The following is an 18387-nucleotide window of genomic DNA, read 5'->3' on the forward strand; positions in this document are numbered from 1 at the left end:
CACAAATATTAATCATTCAATTTATGTATTTATTTTTTTTTAATTCTATACCAATAATAAGACAAATAGGTGTAGAAAATATGTATAGTGAAATACTAGGACTTAAAAAGAAAGAAAAATTAAAGACTATTAACTTCTATTTTTTTTTTGTTTTATTTTACAATTAGCTATTAAAAAATTAAAACCAGCCTACATGCATGGATGAACAGGAACTTTGTATAATTATATATTATATATCATTGTAACTGACCCATTGGTCTACTGTGACAGTGAGCTTCCCTTGAAAGGTGAAGGGGACAGAGTCGCTGGCTTCACTCACTCCCACATCACTAACAGCTCTGTATCTGAACCAGTATTGTTCTGTTGGCTGTAGTCCAGTCAATGTGAAGGTGTTCTGTGCATTTGATGTGTCTATGACTGTCCATTCCTCAACATCAGCTGCTGAATCATTTGAAGGTGTCATCCTGTACTCAACTCTGAAGTGTACAGTCTCTCCAGTTGGGGATTTTGAAAGCTTCAGGGTAACTTTCCCATAACTGGTCTCCACTTCAGGTTTGGGAGGTTTGGATACAGGCTGGAACTTAGGATCTGTCAGAGAACCATTCTGATAAAGTTGTATTGAGGTTCCTGGATTGCTGGGATCTGATACGGAGGCAATGATGAATTTGATTCTCTTCTCATTTTTATTGGCCTTTAAAAAGGAGGTAAAGAGAGAAAGATTCTGCCTCATCCTTGTAGAAATGTTAGGAGAAGTGAACCAAGGCTGTGCTGCTTGGAGAATGGAAACTCTCTCACTTGTTTTCCCCAACATTTTAAATTCTTCAGATTTGTTAAAGTCCTGTAGAGCTGCTAGGTAGGAGTCATCATGCTTTAGAGATGTAAATGACAAACATACCACCACATCAACATCAGGATGAAGGCAGATGGATTTGAGTGACCCTGATGATTTCACAACCTTTATGTCCTTTAACACTGTATAGGAGCTCAGAATATTTAATTCAGTTGTAATGTCATCTAACCATTTGTTCATGATGTTTACATTGAAGGATGATGTGTCACGGATGCTCAGGATGTCCCTTAGTGTCTTGTCCTCTTGTGTCCCACCACGAATAGCTGGCAGAACTCTGCATAGTGCATTCTTTAACAAACTTGTATAATTTCTGTGTAATGCCTGAAACTTTAGTAACCTGTTTTTTATATCAGGGAAATCATCCGTTATTTCTCTTTTGATCAAATCATTGCATATTCTCTCCATTTCCCAGAGTTCCTCAAGCAAACTTTCTGTTTCACACAACAGGCTCGAATTGATTTCTCTCACCAACTTTGCAGCCCTATCATCCAAAAGATAGAGAGGATACAGCCACACTGTCAGAGGTACACCTTTACCTTGTTGCTTCAGCATAGCAGGCACCTTATTGTACACCTCCAGAGCTTCATTGTATGAGGTGGGGTTTTCTTCAAGTTCAATGTCACCATAAAATGTGACACTAATATTCTCTGCCATTTTTTTTTCATCTTCAGTCATGTTAAACGATGTTTGCCCCTCAATGGAAATGGTAGGGATCTTCTTGACCACTGCATGAAGCTTTCCTTCAATTTCCTGTTTGTTCTCATTTTCTGCACTTGTATAATCAAACACCATGAAAACCTGAGCTCCATACAGTACAGCTGTAACTACATGAGTGGCTGTTTTCTGGTCAAATACTTGTGGGTAGGTGATATTACCGAGCTCCTTCATAGTGAGCTGTTCAAATGTTGTTGTCTGGCTGTACTGCATAGTAACTCTGGACTGACGTGCTGAAGATCTGGTATCTTGCAGGTACTTGGCCGATCCTCCAACCTCCACCAATCCACATAAGAAACTGGCTTTAAGGGAAGCGCTTATGTCTAGGAGGTTTGCCTTATCACTGAGACTATCCGAAGCAGAAAATTTCAGATCTGCTTCAGGCTTCTGATGAACATCAAGGTCATCATGCAATGCATTTTTATCCCATAAAGTAACACCTGAAACAGGAAAGTGATGAGAAATGAGAGCTACTAATATCAAATATTTCTGATGATATATAGAAAAAATATAAGCTGAGTTGATAATTTAATAAATGAAAATTGTAACTCTGTAGAGCAATAAAACATGTTGCATCATGGTTAAAAAATACTCAGCTTTAGTGTGGTAAGAGTAACTGTAACATCATTATCATCATCATCGTCATCATTAACATTGGGCTGCATCACACCACACTTTTATTTTTACTTATAACATCATACTACCGGGTCAATTCTTCCTTACTTTAACAATACACTATAAGCCACAGCTGGCAAATATCACCATGGGAATGCAATCCTGAAGTATGTTTATGTGTCTGTACCTTTTCAAGTTCATGTAATTTTATATTTTAATTATGCAATAATGTATCAATCATTTGCCTGTTTCAGTCCCCATAAGGCAGTGACTATATAGTAATAAAATTCAAGAGGTATTCTGGAGGTATTATTACTGACCAACATCTTTAGTCTGCAAATAGGTAATTAAATGATTACGTAAACTGCACCTGGAATAAAGGAGTCGCTTCGGCAATCATACAACATGCCAGGATACAGAGGTCTTCCCAGGGCAGCTATTTTCATGCATCTTGAATCCATGACTGCTGCAAGAGAAACGACCAGAAAATGAAAAAGGAAGAGAAAATGAAAAGATTCGAAACTGCATAAAACTGTCAATGATGATCGAGGCTGTAATCATAAGTTAACATAATGTGGGAAACATCTTTTGATTTTCAAAAATCTTGTGTAAGCGCTACAAAATTACAGTAATTAAGGGGAATGTGATCAAAACATTTAATGAATCATCAGGTCCCTAATGCTAGGATAATAAGGCAGGAATGGATGGGTTTATCACAGGCCACCATACACACACATTCATACACTCATTTACATCTATATACTTCAAGGCCTTCACCTCAGCCCCAGTCCCAGAGTCATATCCATATCCAGTTACCTTCTTTTTCTTAAGTTTTGTTTGATGATATGGAAATTATGCTACTAGTCTTTAATCATGGGATTGTGCGTGCATGCATATGTTCACAATATTGCAAAATATAAAAATTATATAAAAAATAAAAATAAAAATTACAAAATATAATAATAAAAAAAAGTGCAGAGTTTTACTTAATACGCTTTAATCCAAACACACACTCATGTTTATACGCTTTCATCATGTGATATTAATAGCATTTCTTACCGTTGTATAAAGCATCCAGAGAACTCAGATTATCTGACCTGTTAAAACAAAACTAAAGCAAAGGCAACACACACACACACACACACACACACACACGGTATTTAAAATCAAACTGTAAATCAATTAAATAAAATCAAATCTTATACATATTTACACTCTTCTCCGCACTAATTCCTTCACGATCTGAACCTGTTATCATTTTTTCCCGTAAATATAGGTTTATTTTCTACAAAAACCACCAGATGGCAAAAACGTTCCGCGACTCTGAATTCTGAAGTCATTCATTCCTAAAACATAATTTCATACTTTTGGCTGATCAACATACCACAAATGATCCCTTTGTCACAAATAACACTGTTTGTATCGGTGTACACATGTAAACCTAATGTAGCCAGTGAATTTGTGTGAATTGTTTTCTTTTCATTTGTGCTCCCTCTCCTCATTTTATAGGATATTTTATAATACCTTTAAGGAAGAAGCCATAAATCAGTTTTTAGTTGACACATGATTCATATATTTTGATCAATAAAATAAAAAAACCACACAAATAATTAAGGCACATGCTGAATTATTAGACTTTGCCCCTGTTCCTTAAGTCATGTCATGATTTTCTAAATGCACAACAGAGCTACACATTAGTCAAGTGGTGCACTTTAAAAGGGTGTTTTACTGACTAGTGCAGTGGTGATTAGAATTACTATACTTTTTTATACAATTAGTTCATTGTTGAAATGCTTTAATGAAGAAGTAAATATTTCAATTTCTCAATTTGTAATAAAGCAAGCAAATCATTAAACACACCATAATACATTTGGGTAAGAGGTATAATTTTATATATATATATATATATATATATATATATATATATATATATATATATATATATATATATATATATATATATATATATATATACACACACACACACACACACACATACACACACACAAATATAAACATATTTAAAATAAACATATTTAAAATATTTTACTCTTGCCTGTCTTCAAAACTTGAGAGCCCTGACTGCTTTTAGAGCATGCTTTTAGAAATGAGCAATGGAATAGGGAATTACATCAGTATTTAAAGAGGATTTGACAACTTAAATAAAAACTCTGTCCACTTCCACCCTGTATTTGGTGTTAGAATGGAGGGATTATTTTTGTTTTATCATTATAATAACAATTAACTAAAACTATTGCTTTGTTCTCAAACCTCTGTTTCGCTGAATTTATGTTTATAGTCTTTGTTAATGTAAAATGGATCTAACTAAAAGGATATGTCTTTTGACAGAGTACACATCTCATTTGAAACAGAAATCCTACGAATTTACTGTGTGTTAGCCATGAACCAATTACTCTAATGTGCAAATGCTAATGAATGCTTGTGAAAGATGAATGAAAGATATCTTTATCTAGACAGCTAATACAAATGACCTGTATCATTTACTGTAACAAAGGTATAATAACTACAACAAAGAATATATAGCAATTGTTTCTAACAATAATAAGCAAAAGAAAAAAAGAAAAAGAAAAAAAGAAAAAAAATCACATAAGAATGCTCAGTAGGGGAAAAAAATCTGATTAATAAAATAGACAGATCATGTCCACAAACTGTGATAAACTTTGATACTGTATACAGAATATAACAAAAAAAAAAAAAAAAAAAAACTCAGTGACTTTCAGATTCATCGTATCAGCTATTAAAAAAAAGCACCTCTTAAAATTCCTGATGCAGGCTGGATGTAGCTAAACAGATCACATGGTTAATAACTGATATTACTAAGCCTTTACTGAGACCACACTATTCTGGGGATGTTTGTTTAGTTTTATCCTGTTTAGTATGGAATAAAAACACTGTCAATAATAATCGTACATAATTCAAAGAATTTGTGTGTAAATTTTAATTTTGCGGAGTTGGATCCCAAAATTTACGGCCACGACAGTTTACAGATACGAGATTTTGTGTGTTTGTTCAAATACAACTCCAAAATGTACGACTATGACAGTTTACACACACAACGCTTATTTTCACAACACCTCTTTTTCACAAACGAAAACGGTCTGTGAAACAACTGTCAAAAATACGTCATCACGTTCACAGGCATTACTATCCGAGGGAAGATGAATCGATTCCACGAAGTGCGCATGCGCCCCGCCCTCTTTTAAACCACTGGCAAAATGGCGGATCAGCAGCCAAGCTCTCACTCATCGTCAGTGTTGTATAAAGTGTTAGAAAGCAATACTTGAGTAAAATTACAAGTATCATTCTAGAAAAAGACTTTGGTAGAAGTGAAAGTCACCTTTTAGAATACTACTATAGTAAAAGTCTTAAAGTATCTGATATTTACTGTACTTAAGTATCAAAAGTTATTTTCTGATATTCAATGTACTTAAGTATTTGAAGTAAAAGTAAAATTTCAGTTATTTTCGGTAGGTATAAGATCAGCGACGGCTCTAGGGTTTCATCTTTAGGGGTTTTAGCCCTCAGTGAGAATTTAAAACAAGAAGAGTTTTATATTATATATTATATGACTACATAGTAAGCCAAAAGTTATGGGTATTATTAAATGGCAAAAATGGACACCAAAATTTTATGCATGATGTAATGATGCCAGTCTTGAATCAAATCAGTTCATGTATGTGTGCATTCTCTACAAACAGTGTGTCCAATGAATGCAGTCATTAATAAACTAATATTCACAAAGACCAAATCAATAAATGTTATTTTTATTTAGTATTGTATGGATTGTTTGATTTAATATTTTGTTTGTGCTACAACTCTGGTAATAAGAATAGCGAAATTTCATTGCTTTTGGTTGCTGTATTTGCAGCTTTCCGATTAACGTTATACATTAACGCCTCCAGCTCTGACTGCGCGTGCACGCTGCGCGTACCTGTGCTTCTCCGTACAGCGTGCAATGCAATCTAGGAGCAGTGATTCACCAAACCTCTCTTATTGGAGTCACACACATTTCTTCTGATTCTATTTTGTAGTAACGAAGATGCTTAGTGGAAATATAACGGAGTAAAAGTATACATTTTATCTAGGAAATGTAGTGGAGTAAAAGTGAAAGTTGCCATAAATTTACATAGCGAAGTAAAGTACAGATACGTGACATTTCTACTTAAGTACAGTAACAAAGTGTTTTTACTCCGTTACATTACAACACTGCTCATCGTCTCAGGTAAGTTGGTTTTTCCTTCCAAATTCGGACATGTTTAAGGGTTAGTTATCACTAATAACAGAGAGGAGTAATATTACAGAGATAGGTTAACTATAGTAAGTAAGATTAGCTCTCAGAGTAAGGTTACATTAGGTGCTTAAAGAATACAGCTATTTAGGAGGTCATCACTGCAGTCTGTAGCGTGATTTTGTGGAATTGATTCATCTTCCCTCGGATAGTAATGCCTGTGAACGTGATGACGCATTTTTGACAGTTGTTTCACAGACCGTTTTCGTTTGTGAAAAAGAAGTGTTGTGAAAACAAGCGTTGTGTGTGTAAAGTGTCATAGTCGTACATTTTGGAGTTGTATTTGAACAAACACACAAAATCTCGTATCTGTAAACTGTCGTGGCCGTAAATTTTGGGATCCAACTCCGCAAAATTAAAATTTACACACAAATGCTTTGAATTACGTACGATTATTATTGACAGTGTTTTTATTCCATAGTTTAGACCTTATTTATTAAATGACCCTGTAACTATTAAAAAAATAATAAATATGACCTACTTCAGTAATGGCAAAGCGGTTCACGAAGACGTCTCCATTAATGTTAAGTGTAGTCACTTTGTCCACCGGTATACGGTGCTTGAACGTGTAGGACACTTGGCCATTCACCATCACCTGAACAAATAAAGTGTAAGCTTATTAAAACAAATTATTAAAGTATTTACCTTCTCATTTCTTTTCCCCATAATATCACACCTCATAGCATTCTGGCTTAACGACCATGATGATATCAAAAGCTGCTCCACAGACAAATGGGCCTCCTGGTGTCTCCACCCAATTCTGGTCCCATGTCCCATTCCTGTGGCTATTAAGGACCACAGAGGACATACGGGGGTTGAAGTGGAAAGCGGTTTCAGAGCCGGTCTGCAAGTTTATTGCAAAGCTGAAAGAAATTGTTTCAACATTTATTATTTATTACCATATTACTGACTGTACCACATTATCTTGAAAAATGTCAAAGTAATCTATTCTATATTGCCTTTCATTCAAACTGTCATGAAATGAATATGCATTTAACTTACCGTTCAAAATCTGATGGAACAACCCCTTGGAAGAACAAAGCCAGACCAGGTCTCAAACCTCCAGGGATTGATCTCAAATATTGCTTGCTCTGTTGTGGTTAAGCATCATTCGTGTTATAAAAATAAATCTCTAATCATGTGATTACCAGAAAAATACAATCTTTTGGCTTGTTCTTTCATTCTGAAATTAAATGATGTTACTCACAGGGTTGCAGACTGGATGTGGGACATCAGACTGGATGTCTGAAAGCTTTGTGCGTGAGATGCCAGTGTTTAGTTCCTTACCAAAAGTAGATTGGCTCCAGTTCTGGAGAGAGCAGAAATATACAAATTCAAACCCACGTATGAAGAATACTATTGAAATTTGTTTGTTCCTCATTTATGAAAAAATAAAATATTGTAGAAAATATACAAGCAGAGCTGAAGGTTATCAAGGCAAGAGGATTGTAAAAATGGCTAAATTTGAATAAGAGGTTTAATCACAGAAATGTACCTCAAAAAAAAAAAAAACACAAAGCACTAAAAATAAAATAAAACTTCTAAAAAGTGTAATAAAAATAAATTTAAATCCAGGGCTAAACACGCCTCTGTTCCAACCTTTCTGAGTGTGTTACAGGCATCAATTTATACATTTGTTTATATTTAACAAAAATAAGTTTGTTAGTGAAAGGACTGAATTTTTTTTTGTCTTTTCATGTGTAAGATAAAGATCCTAAATAAAGAAAATAAAGGAACTTAATCAGAAATCATAATCAGAAAAATACTAATAATACATCCAACTTACTGCAACAGTACCAACAGTGTTCATTTTGACATCTCCACGAATCTGAAATACGTTCACTTTGGCCATTGGTACACGTTGACTGAACAGGAAAGACTTCTGCCCATTTACATACACCTGGACAGAACAGACACTGTAGGTAATTCTTTTAAACACATTCACATTATGTGCATTCTCTTATTAAATTCCCATACCTCATGACCTGTTGTTTTGATCACCACAAAAATGTCAAATGCTGATCCTTTGGAAATGTTACACTGTACACGTACTTCATCCTGCCAGTACTTAATCACATAACTGTTACAGCAGCTATGTTTATTGAACGAGGGCCTAAAGTGAAAAGCGACGTCTCCCTCATCGGTTACAAAATCCAAGGTAAACCTGTTTGTAAAAAGTAGAAAATCCATGTCATATTAAAGTAATGCAGTTAAGGCCTAATGAATGGAAGGTTATGAATTTGAATACCAGGTCCACCGAGCTACTGCTGCTGGGCCCTCGATCAAGGCCCTGAACCCTCAGTTATATTAATAAATAAATAAGTGTAAATTGTCTGGATAAGGGTGTCTGCTGTTAATGTATTAAATGTATAAAATCTGCTAACGTATTAGTAAATGTATTAGTGTAATAGTGATTCTGGTACTAAAATACACATTAGTGGATAAATAAAGTGAATACATACGATTGACCGTCTGAAAAAACGACCCCTTGGAAGTACAAAGCCTTTCCTTCTCTGAGCCGTCCAGGGATTTTCTCAGTGTAAGGAATGGTCTGTGGAGTGTAAGCATATTGTATAAATGGATAGGGGATAAATGTTTTTATAGAAATCAAACACACTCAAGTTATCTGAACTGGACCTAATCATACAGAATATTAAGTCTTCATTTTTAAGACTAGTACCCAGCAAGACATGTAGGTACATCATTTGTGTATTTATATAAGTAAAAAGAACAGTCTTTAAAAAGTCTTTAAAGAAATTAAATTTACCTGTAAATGTCAGTCTACCAGGTTTGAAACTGGCACCATAGTGCATTGTATAACGAAGAATTAATGAATTTATTTAATTCCTTGTGTTTTATGTAATTTAAGGGTTTTGTTTTGAACTGTTGTTACTCACAGGATTGTTGACAATATTTGTAACCTCTGACTTTATAGTAGATGGAGACCATCGTGACATGCCGATAGTGGTCATTAGTTTAGTCCTGAGTTCAGTAATGAGAGAAGGCATGGAGACGTTCTGTGGCAAAAGACATTTTGTGCAAAATAAATACATGTTTACACATTGATCTATTAATATTTGGTTTCATTTATTTCATTTTGTTTGCCTTTTGTTTCTATATCCATATATATATCCAAATCACCTTAATATACATGATAAAGAGTCGCTGGCTTCACAATTAAATAAATATCATCTTAACTCACCAATTGGTCTTCAGTCACAGTGAGCTTTCCAATAGTGGTGAAGGGGACGGAGTCACTGGATTCACTCACTCCCACATCACTAACAGCTCTGTATCGGACCCAGTATTGTTCTGTTGGCTTTAGTCCAGTCAATGTGAAGGTGTTCTGTGCATTTGACGTGTCTATGACTGTCCATTCCTCAACATCAGCTGCTGAATCATTTGAAGGTGTCATCCTGTACTCAACTCTGAAGTGTACAGTCTTTCCAGTTGGGGATTTTGAAAGCTTCAGGATGACTTTCCCATCACTGGTCTCCACTTCAGGTTTGGGAGGTTTGGATACAGGCTGGAACTTAGGATCTGTCAAAAAACCATTCTGATAAAGTTGTATTGAGTTTCCTGGATTGCTGGGATCAGATATGGAGGCAATGATGAATTTGATTCTCTTCTCATTTTTATTGGCCTTTAAAAAAGAGGTAAAGAGAGAAAGATTCTGCCTCATCCTTGCAGAAATGTCAGGAGAAGTGAACCAAGGCTGTGCTGTTTGGAGAATGGAAACTCTCTCACTTGTTTTCCCCAACATTTTAAATTCTTCAGATTTGTTAAAGTCCTGTAGAGCTGCTAGGTAGGAGTCCTCATGCTTTAGAGATGTAAATGACAAACATACCACCACATCAACATCAGGATGAAGGCAGATAGAATTTAATGATCCTGATGATTTCACAACTGTGATGTCCTTTAGCCCAACTGTATAGGAGCTCAGGATATTTAATTCAGTTGTAATGTCATCTAACCATTTGTTCATGATGCTTACATTGAAGGGTGATGTGTCATGCATGCTCAGGATGTCCCTTAGTGTCTTGTCCTCTTGTGTTCCACCACGAATAGCTGGCAGAACTCTGCACAGTGCCTTCTTTAACAAACTTGTATAATTTCTGTGTAATGCCTGAAACTTTTCCAACCTGTCTTGTATATCAGGGAAATCAACTGTTATTTGGCTGTTGATCAAATCGTTGCATATTCTCTCCTTTTTACAGAATTCCTCCAGCAAACTTTCTGTTTTACACAACAGGCTCAAATCAATTTCTCTCACCAACTTTGCAGCCTTCTCATCCAAGAGATAGAGAGGATACAGCCACACTGTCAGAGGTACACCTTTATCTTGTTGCTTCATCAGATCAGGCACCTTCATGTATACATGCAGAGCTTCCTTATATGTGGTTGGGTTTTCTTCAAGTTTAATGTCACCATAAAATGTGATGCTAATATTCTCAGCCATTTTTTTTTCATCTTCAGTCATGTTAAGAGATGTTTGCCCCTCAATGGAAATAGTAGGGATCTTCTTGACCACTGCATGAAGGTTTCCTTCAATTTCCTGTTTGTTCTCATTTTCTGCACTTGTATAATCAAACACCATGAAAACCTGAGCTCCATACTGTACAGCTGTAACTACATGAGTGGCAGTTTTCTGGTCAAATACTTGTGGGTAGGTGATATTACCAAGCTCCTTCATAGTGAGCTGTTCAAATGTTGTTGTCTGGCTGTACTGCATAGTAACTCTGGACTGATGTGCTGAAGATCTGGTATCTTGCAGGTACTTGGCCGATCCTCCAACCTCCACCAATCCACATAAGAAACTGGCTTTAAGGGAAGCACTTATGTCTAGGAGGTTTGCCTTATCACTGAGACTATCAGAGGCTGCAAATTTCAGATGGGTTTTAGGGTTTTGATTCTGGTCAAGGTCATCATGCAATGCATTTTGATCCCATAAAGTAACACCTGAAACAGGAAAGTGATGAGACATGATTGTTGTTTTACAAATATTTGTTATTCAAACATTTCCAATGATATATAGAAAAAGGGGATAAATAGGCTGTGGAAAGACAAAATATTAGTCTACTACAAGTGAAAATGATTGAACCTTGTAACTTACATAACAACAAAAGTAATAAACTTTCATATGTCATCTGCTTATAAAACAATCAACTTTGTAGTGGTAACAGTAACTCTATCATCAACATTAGGGTTAGGGTTAGGCAATAACAATGAGTCATAAGGTCATAAAGTTTGACTTTTTCTAACATTTCTGAGGTATTATTGCTGATCAGCATCTTTAGAATGCAACAGGTAATTAAATGATGATTATGTAAACTCCACCTGGAATAAAGGAGTCGCTTCGGCAATCATACAACATGCCAGGATACAGAGGTCTTCCCAGGGCAGCTATTTCCATGCATCTGGAATCCATGACTGCTGCAAAGAGAAACGACCAGAAAATGAAAAGGGAAGAGAAAATGAAAAGATTCGAAACTGCATAAAACTGTCAATGATGATCGAGGCTGTAATCATAAGTTAACATAATGTGGGAAATATCTTTTGATTTTCAAAAAATCTTGTGTAAGTGCTACAAAATTACAGTAATTAAGGGGAATGTGATCAAAACATTTAATGTATCATCATCAGGTCCCTAATGCTAGGATAATAAGGCAGGAATGGATGGGTTTATCACAGGCCACCATACACACACATTCATACACTCATTTATATCTATATACTTCAAGGCCTTCACCTCAGCCCCAGTCCCAGAGCCTCAGACCCAACCAGGCCATTTGTTGTGAAAATGGATGCCTCTAAATCCAGGATGGGGGCCACCCTTTCCCAGCATTTTGGCAACAAACACAAACTATATTTAGTTACCCTCTTTTTCTTAGTTTTTTTGATGAAATGGAAATTATGCTACTAGTCTTTAATCATGGGATTGTGTGTGCATGCGTGTGTGCATGCTGTGTGCGTTCTTGTGTGTGGGCTGCTGAGAAATGTTTAAGTACCATTTAATTTTTTTGCTGCAAAAATAATGTTTGGAAAATAAAATTATTTTTGCATAAAAATAGTGCAGAATAAATCTGTAATAAAACAATTTAGGTGCCTAGGAGTTTTCGTAGAGCTGTATGTATACATCCATACTGTAGGCCAGACTGCTCTCACTAAACCACTGGCAGCATACCTAGACTTTATAAGATCCTGATGTTACACCATTTGAAAATGTTTGTTTACCACTTCTGGCTTTTACTGTTAATCCCTAAAAATATATAGATAACATCCTGGCTAATGTCTATCCAATCCACAGATGCCCTAATGCAAAGCTCATTTAGAACAGACTAACTGTGTCTCACCAAGTTATCGACTCGGTAGAACTATTATTCCGACCACTAAAGACAGATTCGCAAATAACCTGCCTGATCTGTCTGGACTTCTTTCTGTACCCTTAAACACAAACAACCTAGATGTAATGACTAACAGCATAGACGTTATATTCACTAGCACATTAGACACTGTTACCCCAATCAGATTAAAGAAGGTTAGAGACAAAACACCTGCACCGTGTTATACTAGTCGTACTCACACCCTCAAGAGAGAAACCGGTAACCTTGAGCGAAAGTGGAGAAAAACTAAATTAGAGGTTTATAGAATTGCGTATAAGGACAGTATGTCCAGCTATAGACAGGCTCTAAAAGCTGCTAGGGCTGAGCACCTGAGCAAACTCATAGGAAATAACCAGAACAATCCCAGGTTTTTATTCAGCACAGTGGCTAGATTAACAAAAAACAGAAATGTGAACACATTATTCCATCACAGTTCAGTAGTGAGGATTTTATGAGATTCTTTACTGATAAAATTAAAAGCATCAGGAACAAAATAGGTGACGTTCAACATGTGAGAGCGGCTTGTGACTCAGTCTCACCTAAAGCTCCACACTCACAGTGCACACTACAGTGCTTTACAAGTACAGGACAGGAAGAGTTAGATAAGCTTATTACTAAAGCTAAATCAACTTGTTCACTAGATCCCATCCCAACTACATTACAGAAAGAAGTGTTACATAAAGCTGGTGAGCCTCTTCTTAATGTAATTAACTCCTCGTTATCTTTAGGTTACGTCCCTAAATCTTTCAAGTTGGCAGTTGAAGTTTTTTGAAGTTGAAGCCACTCATTAAGAAACCTAATTTAGATCCTAATGAACTATCAAATTACAGAGCTATTTCACATCTTCTGTTTATGTCTAAAATACTAGAAAATGTCGTGTCTGTTCAACTGCGCTCCATCTTACAGGAGAACAATATCTTTGAAGAGTTTCAGTCAGGTTTCAGGCCCCATCATAGCACAGAATCTGCACTGGAGTTACAAATGAATTATTCTTAGCTTCGGACCAAGACCGCATGTCACTATTAGTTATTTGACCTTAGTGCTGCATTCGACACTATAGATCACAACATTCTTATAGAATGCTTACAAAATTACACAGGTATTCATGGACAGGCTTAAGTTGGTTTAAATCCTACCTGACTGATTGATACCATTTTGTAGAATTAAATGGTGAATCCTCCAGTTTATTGCCAGTTAATTATGGGGTCTCTCAAGGATCAGTCCTTGGAACCCTGCTCTTCTCGGTATACATGCTTCCATTAGGGAACATTATTAGAAGACATGGGATTAATTTCCACTGTTATGCTGACAATACACAGTTATATATCTCATCAAAACCAGATGAAATAGCTGAATTGTCCAAAATAACTTGGTGCCTTAGAGAGATAAAAGATTGGATGAGCTGTAAGTTTCTGTTGTTAAACTCTGATAAGACAGAAATACTACTTATCGGTCCAAAAACCAGTACACAGAAACTCTCACAATTCAACTTCCATTTAGAGGGATGTACTTTTACTAGTAGCTCGACCGTGAAAGACCTGGGTGTTGTATTAGACAGCAACTTGTCTTTTGAAAATCATATCGCCCATACTACAAAAAACAGCCTTTTTCCACCTTAGAAATATTGCCAAGCTGAGAAACATCCTGTCTGTATCTGATGCTGAGAAGCTAGCTACCTCTAGACTGGACTATTGTAATGCGTTATTAGGTGGTTGTCCTGCATCTTCAATAAATAGGTTACAGTTAGTCCAAAATGCAGCTGCCAGAGTTCTTAACAGGACAAGAAAATATGACCATATAACCTCAATTTTATCATCTCTACACTGGCTACCTGTTAAGTTTAGAACTGAATACAAACTGCTACTACTCACGTATAAGGCTCTTAATGGTTTACAGTAGCTCCCATGTATCTAACTAGTCTAACACGTTACAATCCTTCACGCTCGCTGAGATCACAAAGCTCAGGACTTCTGCTAGTTCCCGGAATATCTAAGTCTACTAAAGGTGGTAGAGCATTTTCATATTTAGCTCCCAAACTTTGGAATAGTCTTCCTGATAGTGTTCGGGGCTCAGACACACTCTCCCAGTTTAAATGTAGATTAAAAACTCATCTCTTTAGTCAGGTGTACACATAATACATCCCACAATACTGTGAACTCTTATATCAGACTTGCAATCATTATGAACAGCAGATATGTTAATCCCTCTCCACTGCTTATCTCTTTCTACCCATCCCGAGGCATCCAGAATCTGTACTAGCTCCGATCGTCTTCCGTGCAAAGAAGATTTTGGACCTCCACTGAGATGAGGCTGACTCAGTGAATCCTGAGGCATCTAGAGATCTATCAGCTACAGTTAGACTCTGCTATACTAAAAAGATGTGAACTCCATGTGATCTTTTGCATCTATACATCTGTTTGACTGTATTTTTATAATCACACCCTCCAGTGTTACCCATATGAGGATGGGTTCCCCTTTGACTCTGGTTCCTCTCAAGGTTTCTTCCTTACCATCTAAGGGAGTTTTTCCTTGCCACTGCTGCCTGAGTCACCTCAGACTTGCTCATTGGTTATAAATACATTTACAGTGAACTAAATCTATCTAATATGAATCTTGAATTTTGCATTCTATTAATCTTTATATTATTCTTTACATTAACCTTTTGTTCTATGTTTATGTTCTGTAAAGCTATATATATATATATATATATACACACACACACATACATACACACACACACACACTTCTTTCAGGTGTCATTGGTCGTCAAGGCAGGATACACCCTGGACGGAGTGCCAACCCATCGCAGGGCACACACACACTCATTCACACACTATGGACAATTTTCCAGAGATGCCACCGGGGAGGAAACCGGTATATATATATATAGTGGTCAGTGGTCCAGTGGCAGGTGTGGGATACAGCAGTGGCAGCATGGTGGGTGTGGGATACAAACTCACAACCTTCCAAATGGTAGTCTAACACCTTAACCCTCTGGGGTCTAAGGGTATTTTTGGGCCTGGAGAAGTTAGGCCACCACATCTCTTTTTCACATCCTCACTCCCCCATTTGTGTAATTTAAGTTATTATTAATGAGTATTATAAAACATAGAAATGTATATGACAATAAATAGCTTCATAATCACTGAAAGAAAATCCTGAAAGTAAAGATTTTACAAATTCTGTTATGAGCAGGACTGTAAAGGATGTAGCTCATCAAATCAAAGCCACTGGGATTAAACACAGGAACAATGAAGTGATTTTTTTTCCTTTTCTGAATAAAAGCATTAAAATTTCAGACTGAATATAGGGAAGTCGGGTAATTAAGAATATGAATGAAATAATAATAATAATAATAATAATAATAAATTAAAATTATATTAATAATAAAAAGTGCAGAGTTTTATTTAATACGCTTTAATCCAAACACACACTCATGTTTATACGCTTTCATCACTTGATATTAATAGTGTTTCTTACCATTGTATAAAGCATCCAGAGAACTCAGATTATCTGACCTGTTAAAACAAAACTAAAGCAAAGGCAAGACACACACACACACACACACACACACACACACACACACACACACGGTATTTAAAATCGAATTGTAAATCAATTAAATATAATCAAATCTTATACATATTTACACTCTTCTCCGCACTAATTCCTTCACGATCTGAACCTGTTATCATTTTTTATTTCGTAAATATAGATAGGTTTATTCTCCACAAAAACCACCAGATGGCGCAAACGTTCCGCGACTCTGAGTTCTGAAGTCATTTATTCCTAAAACATAATTTCATGTGATCACCTTTCTGTTCATTAGCTCTCCCTCTCCTCATTTTATAGCATATTTTATGATACCTTTAAGGAAGAAGCCATAAATCCGTTTTTATTTGACACATGCTGAATTATTAGACTTTGCCCCTGTTCCTTAAGTCAGGTCATGATTTTCTAAATGCACAACAGAGCTACACATTAGTCAAGTGGTGCACTTTAAAAATGGTGTTTTACTAGTGCAGTGGTGATTAGAATTATTATACATATAATTAGTTCATTGTTGAAATGCTTTAATGAAGAAGTAAATAGTTTCTCACTTTGTAATAACAAAGCAAGAAAGTCATTAAACACACCATAATACATTTATGTAAGAGATATAACTAGTCAGAACAATTATTCTTTACAATACTGCACAGGGCTCTCAAGTATCACGCATTGAGCGTGACAGTCACTCATTTCGGTCTTTTGTCACGATCTCCCGCCACACATAGTATTTCTCACGCAGAAAAACCTTTTGACTATTTACCATATATTTAATATGTCGCAGCACCCAAAACGTACATGTCCGCACCCTGTCGCTATGGAACCTGGCAGGAATCAAGCGCATCTCCCCTGGAGTTCTTAGTCGAGCCTAACACTTATCAGCCAATCAAAAATAAAGAGGCAATCAGAAAATAGCACTTTTGTATCTGGGTCACAACAACTAATGAAAAAAAGCATATCCTGGAATTGTTCAGCATCATCCTTGTTCATACACAGAAAAAACCACTGGAGTATCACTTAGAGCAGAGAGTAAGTCATGATCTCCTGTTTTAATGTTACAACAAATTCACAACTTGTTTGACACAATGACATTTTGAATGCTGTTAGAGATGTTTACTAGATAATCAGCATCAGTTTTTCATGAGTGTCTGTAACTTTGCCAACAGTTTTACAGCCTGTTCACTGAAAACACCTGCTCAGGACAAGTTGTCTAGGCCAGTGGTTCTCAAACTGGGGGCAATGAGACAGTGCCAGGGGGTCCGGCTTTATGACATTTTATAAAATAATGAATTTATCATAAATTAAAGCTCAGAAAAATAAGGCTACTAACCACAAGCTCTACATTGTATAATTTAATATGTTTTATGTCTTTTTTGGGGGGGGGATACATATATATACAAATATAAACATATTTAAAATATTTTACTCTTGCCTGTCTTCAAAACTTGAGAGCCGTGACTGCATGTGGAACGTGCTTTTAGAAATGAGCAATGAGCGCGCTCTAAAGATGAAATAGGGAATCACATCAGCATTTAAAGAGGATTTGACAACTTAAATAAGAAACTCTGTCCACTTCCACTTTGTAATTGGTGTTCGAATGGACGGATTATTTTTGTTTTATTATAAGAACAATTAACTAAAACTATTGCTTTGTTCTCAAACCTCTGTTTCGCTGACTTTATGTTCACAGTCTTTGTTAATGTAAAATGGATCTATTTAAAAGGATATGTCTTTTGACAGAGTACACATCTCATCATTTGAAACAGAAATCCTACGAATTTACTGTGTGTTAGCCATGAACCAATTACTCTAATGTGCTAATGCTAATGAATGCTTGTGAAAGATGAATGAAAGATGTCTTTATCTAGACAGCTAATACAAATGACCTGTATCATTTACTGTAACAAAGGTATAATAACTATAACAAAGAATATATAGCAATTGTTTCTAACAATAATAAGCAAGAAAAA

At 35.9% G+C, this 18387-nt stretch overlaps 1 protein-coding gene and 1 long non-coding RNA gene across 15 annotated transcripts in view; one reads left to right on the forward strand and one right to left on the reverse strand.

Moving 5' to 3' along the window:
- Positions 1-18387, reverse strand: part of LOC113663839 — a 260165-nt gene that overhangs the window by 2572 nt on the left and 239206 nt on the right. For 12 of the 14 annotated variants that reach the window (XM_047803038.1, XM_047803043.1, XM_047803036.1 and 9 more), the window contains 14 exons: positions 16352-16403; positions 11826-11921; positions 9691-11447; positions 9386-9505; positions 8951-9039; positions 8466-8652; positions 8275-8388; positions 7696-7797; positions 7491-7579; positions 7165-7351; positions 6970-7083; positions 3239-3290; positions 2550-2645; positions 251-2004 (listed from right to left, as the gene is read on the reverse strand). In XM_047803038.1, the coding sequence (XP_047658994.1) occupies positions 251-2004; positions 2550-2645; positions 3239-3290; positions 6970-7083; positions 7165-7351; positions 7491-7579; positions 7696-7797; positions 8275-8388; positions 8466-8652; positions 8951-9039; positions 9386-9505; positions 9691-11447; positions 11826-11921; positions 16352-16403 (4809 nt within the window). The remainder of the gene's footprint in view (positions 1-250; positions 2005-2549; positions 2646-3238; positions 3291-6969; positions 7084-7164; positions 7352-7490; positions 7580-7695; positions 7798-8274; positions 8389-8465; positions 8653-8950; positions 9040-9385; positions 9506-9690; positions 11448-11825; positions 11922-16351; positions 16404-18387) is intronic. The other 2 variants (XM_047803039.1, XM_047803040.1) reach the window with 2 other exon arrangements.
- LOC125139388 lies at positions 4621-18381 on the forward strand. Its single transcript, XR_007138438.1, has 2 exons — positions 4621-4694; positions 18327-18381. It is a non-coding gene; the product is annotated as an uncharacterized LOC125139388 (long non-coding RNA).

The sequence above is a fragment of the Tachysurus fulvidraco genome, chromosome 18, assembly GCF_022655615.1.
Source record: "Tachysurus fulvidraco isolate hzauxx_2018 chromosome 18, HZAU_PFXX_2.0, whole genome shotgun sequence".
NCBI classification, from domain to species: Eukaryota; Metazoa; Chordata; class Actinopteri; order Siluriformes; family Bagridae; genus Tachysurus; species Tachysurus fulvidraco.